Consider the following 5,118-nt stretch of genomic DNA (forward strand, 5'->3'; position numbering starts at 1 on the left):
TGTGTGTCTATGGGGTGTCTATGGATATCTGTCGGGGTCTTTGGGGGTCTGTGTATGTCTATGTGTGTTTATGAGGGTCTCTATGGGGGTCTATGGGTCTCTGTGGGTCTCTATGGGTGTCTCTATGGGGGTCTATGGGTGTCTCTATGGGGGTCTGTGTTTATGGGGGTCTCTATGGGGGTCTCTATGTGTCTATGGGTGCCTATGGGTGTCTCTATGGGGGGTCTATGTGCGTCTATGGGGGTCTCTTGGGGTCTCTATGGGTGTCTATGGGGATCTCTATGGGGGTCTATGTGCGTCTATGTGGGTCTATGGGGGTCTCTGGGTGTCTCTATGGGGGTCTACATGCGTCTATGTGGGTCTATGGGGGTCTCTGGGTGTCTCTATGGGTGTCTATGGGTGTCTCTATGGGGGTCTACATGCGTCTATGTGTCTATGGGGGTCTCTGGGTGTCTCTATGGGTGTCTATGGGGATCTCTATGGGGGTCTATGTGCATCTATGTGTGTCTATGGGGGTCTCTGGGTGTCTCTATGGGCGTCTATGGGTGTCTCTATGGGGGTCTATGTGCGTCTATGGGGGTCTCTGGGGGTCTCTGGGTGTCTCTATGGGTCTCTCTATGGGGGTCTATGTGTGTCTATGTGGGTCTCTATGGGTCTCTATGGGTCTCTCTGTGTCTCTCTGTGTCTCTCTGGGTCTCTGTGGGTCTCTATGGGTCTCTATGTGTCTCTATGGGTCTCTATGGGTCTCTATGGGTCTCTGGGGGTCTCTATGGGTCTCTGTGGGTCTCTATGGGTCTCTGTGGGTCTCTATGGGTCTCTCTGTGTCTCTCTGTGTCTCTATGGGTCTCTATGGGTCTCTGTGGGTCTCTATGGGTCTCTCTGTGTCTCTCTGTGTCTCTCTGTGTCTCTCTGTGTCTCTCTGGGTCTCTGTGGGTCTCTGTGGGTCTCTATGGGTCTCTCTGTGTCTCTCTGTGTCTCTCTGTATCTCTACGGGTCTCTGGGGGTCTCTATGGGTCTCTATGGGTCTCTGTGGGTCTCTATGGGTCTCTCTGGGTCTCTCTGGGTCTCTATGGGTCTCTGGGGGTCTCTATGGGTCTCTATGGGTCTCTATGGGTCTCTATGGGTCTCTATGGGTCTCTATGTGTCTCTATGGGTCTCTATGGGTCTCTATGTGTCTCTATGGGTCTCTATGGGTCTCTGTGGGTCTCTATGGGTCTCTATGTGTCTCTATGGGTCTCTGTGGGTCTCTATGGGTCTCTGTGGGTCTCTGTGGGTCTCTCTGTGTCTCTCTGTGTCTCTATGGGTCTCTATGGGTCTCTATGGGTCCCTGTGGGTCCGCACCTGCTGCATGAGCCCCAGGAGGCTCTCGAAGCGCTGCCTCCGCTCGTCCTCGCCCTCCCCGGGCCGCTCCCCCTCCAGCTGCCGGCAGATGCGGGCCATGACGCGGAGCTGCGCCCGGTACCGCTCGTACTGCTCGGCCGGGAGCGCGGCGCCGTGCCGCTGGAGCCACTCCGGGTACTGCGGGGACAGCGCCGGTCACAGCGCTGCGACCCACGGGGACCGGGTACAACAGAGCTGGGACCCATCGGGACCGGGCACAACAGAGCTGGGACCCATCGGGACCGGGTACAACAGCGCTGGGACCCATCGGGACCGGGCACAACAGAGCTGGGACCCATCGGGACCGGGCACAACAGAGCTGGGACCCATCGGGACCGGGCACAACAGAGCTGGGACCGGGCACAACAGAGCTGGGACCCATCGGGACCGGGTACAACAGAGCTGGGACCCATCGGGACCGGGTACAACAGAGCTGGGACCGGGTACAACAGAGCTGGGACCCACCGGGACCGGGCACAACAGAGCTGGGACCGGGTACAACAGAGCTGGGACCCATCGGGACCGGGTACAACAGAGCTGGGACCCATCGGGACCGGGTACAACAGCGCTGGGACCCAGCGGGACCGGGAACAACAGAGCTGGGACCCAGCGGGACCGGGTACAACAGAGCTGGGACCCATCGGGACCGGGTACAACAGAGCTGGGACCCACCGGGACCTGGGGGCACAACAGAGCTGGGACCCATCACCGGGGACTGGGTACAACAGAGCTGGGACCCATCGGGACCGGGTACAACAGAGCTGGGACCCATCGGGACCGGGTACAACAGAGCTGGGACCCAGCGGGACCGGGTACAACAGAGCTGGGACCCATCGGGACCGGTCACACCGGTGTTGGGACCCGCCGGTACCGGACACACCAGTGCCACCCAGCGGCACCGGCCACAGCGCTGGGGCACTCCAGTACCGGTGGCACCAGTGCCTCCCAGTGGTACCAGTGACACCAGTGCTACCGGGCGACATCAGTGCCGGAACCACTCTCGGTACTATGGGGACAACAGCACCGGTCCCACCGGCACCACAACACCGGTGTTGCCCACCAGCACCGGGTCACACTGGTGTCACCCACCGGTGTCCCCCACCCACATCTCCCACCAGCCTTGGGTGACACCGGCATCACCGTGACACCGGAGCCACTCAGGGTACTGCTGGGGTGGGGGACACCAGCACTGGGTCACACTGGTACCACTCACTGGCATCACCCACCAGCACCGGTCACACCGGTACCATCCCACCAGCACCGGGTGACCCCGGCACCGGGTGACACCGGCACCAAGCCACCGGTAGCCCCCATCCCCGGACCTTCTCGGTGATCTCCTTGAGCGAGGGGTAGAGCACGTCCTTGGAGAGCAGGCTCTGCATGATGCTCCGCATGACGGGCAGGACGCTGCCCTCGCCGTCGCCATCGCCCTCCTCCAGCCCCAGCCCTTCCAGCGCCTTCGCCAGCTCCTCCTCCGAGGCCGAAGAGCTCTGCGAGGGCACCGTCAGCCCCATAGCAGGGGGGGGGGACACGGGACACCCCATAGAGGTGGGGGGGGGGGGAGCTATGGGGCAGCCGTACCTGCAGGTCGCTGGCATTCTTGGCCAAGCCGTTCAACGTCTCCTTGAGGCAGGAGGTGAATTCCTGCTGCGACGCCGCGTCGCTGCCTGCACAACCGGAGACACCGACACCCCTAAACCATCCCCTATGGCGCTGCCACAGCACCCCCTTGGCACGGCGTTACCAGCGCCATTATCAGCACAGTCACCAGCACCGTTACGAGCACCGTTACCGGTGCTGTTACCAGCGCCGTTATCAGCACTGTCACCAGCACCATTACCTACACCATTACCAGCGCCGTTATCAGCACCGTTACCAGTGCCGTCACAAGCGCCATTATCAGTGCCATCACAAGCGCCATCACCAGCACCATTACCAGCACCGTTACCAGTGCCGTTATCAGCACCACTACCAGCGCCGTCACCAGCACCATTACCCGTGCTGCTACCAGCGCCGTTATCAGCGCCATCACCAGCACCCTTACGAGCACCGTTACCTGCACTGTTATCAGCGCCATTATCAGCATTATTACCAGCGTTACCAGCGCCATTACCGGCACTGTTACCAGCGCCGTTACCAGCACCATTACCAGCGCCGTTACCAGCGCCGTCACCAGCACCGTTACCAGTGCCATTACCAGCACCGTTACCAGCGCCGTCACCAGCACCGTTACCAGCGCCGTCACCAGCACCGTTACCAGTGTCATTACCAGCACCGTTACAAGCGCCATCACCAGCACCGTTACCAGTGCCGTTACCAGCACCGTTACAAGCGCCGTCACCAGCACCGTTACCAGTGCCATTACCAGCACCGTTACAAGCGCCATCACCAGCACCGTTACCAGCACCGTCACCAGCATTACCAGTGTTACCAGCCCACAGAGCCCATCGCGGCCCCCGGCGCTCACCGACTCTACCGGCGGCTTCCGAGAGCTTCTGGAACTGCTCCACCAGGTGCGGCTCCTCCCGCGCCAGCTCCTGCATGGCCCGGTCGAACTCGGCCGCCGCTTGCGCCGCCAGGTCCCCCTCGAAGAGCTCCTCGAAGAAGCGCTCCTGCGCCGCGAACAGGGACGCCTGCGCCGGGGAGGGATGGGGATGAAGCAGCAGCCCCACAACCGCCCTGACCCCCAAGCAGTGGGGCTGGAACCTTCGCTCCCCCCCCGCCCCGGTGCTCACCTTGGCGGCGTCGCTGGGTGAGGGCTCGGTGCCGGAGCCGGGACCGGGGGGCGGCGGAGGGGGGGGTCGGGTCTTGTCGAAGTCGTCCAAGGCACCTGGGGGGGGGGAAAGGAGGATTCTGCACTCGAAGGGCAGCCCCGCACCCCAAAGAGCCCCACTGCACCCCAATGAGAGCCAGTGTACCCCAATGAGCCCCTTGCACATCAATGAGCCCCAGTGTACCTCAATGAGCCCCCTGCACCCCAATGAGCCCCAGTGTACCCCTATGAGGCCCTTGTACCCCAATGAGCCCCCTGCACCCCAATGAGAGCCAGTGAACCCCAATGAACCCCAGTGTACCCCAATGAGTCCCTTGCACCCCAATGAGCCCCACTGCACCCCAATGAGCCCCAGTGTACCCCTATGAGGCCCTTGTACCCCAATGAGCCCCCTGCACCCCAATGAGAGCCAGTGAACCCCAATGAACCCCAGTGTACCCCAATGAGACCCTTGCACCCCAATGAGCCCCACTGCACCCCAATGAGCCCCAGTGTACCCCAATGAGCCCCTTGTACCCCAATGAGCCCCCTGCACCCCAATGAGAGCCAGTGAACCCCAATAAACCCCAATGTACCCCAATGAGACCCTTGCACCCCAGTGAGCCTCACTGCACCCCAACGAGCCCCAATGTACCCTAAGGAGCCCCTTGCACCCCAATGAGCCCCCCTGCACGCCAATGAGCTGCAGTGCACCCCAATGAGCCCCCCTGCACCCCAATGAGCCCCTTGCACCCCAATGAGCTGCAATGTACCCCAATAAGCCCCTTGCACCCCAATGAACCCAGTGCACCCCAATGAGCCCCCCTGCACCCCAATGACCCCACCCGCACCCTAATGATCTCCCTTGTACCCCAATGAGCCCCTTGCACCCCAATGAGACTCAGTGTACCCCAGTGAGCCCTTTGAACTCCAATGAGCCCCCCTGCACCCCAATGAGCCCCTTGCACCCCAATGAACCCCAGTGC

The 5,118-nt window shown here is 61.6% G+C and overlaps 1 protein-coding gene across 1 annotated transcript; it reads right to left on the minus strand.

The window, feature by feature from the left end:
- Nucleotides 1-1,290: 1,290 nt before the first annotated feature.
- Nucleotides 1,291-4,272, minus strand: PEX19 (peroxisomal biogenesis factor 19; the record flags this gene model as incomplete). Its single annotated transcript, XM_057416292.1, has 5 exons — nucleotides 1,291-1,518; nucleotides 2,703-2,870; nucleotides 2,962-3,047; nucleotides 3,848-4,013; nucleotides 4,116-4,272. Coding segments are annotated over 5 exons (778 nt in total), but the record flags the coding sequence as incomplete, so codon positions are not given.
- Nucleotides 4,273-5,118: the final 846 nt, after the last annotated feature.

This window comes from Pezoporus wallicus, unplaced genomic scaffold, assembly GCF_028554395.1.
Source record: "Pezoporus wallicus isolate ANWC-B61680 ecotype Strahan unplaced genomic scaffold, APGP_CSIRO_Pwel_v1 contig_8095, whole genome shotgun sequence".
In the NCBI taxonomy this organism is placed as follows: domain Eukaryota; kingdom Metazoa; phylum Chordata; class Aves; order Psittaciformes; family Psittacidae; genus Pezoporus; species Pezoporus wallicus.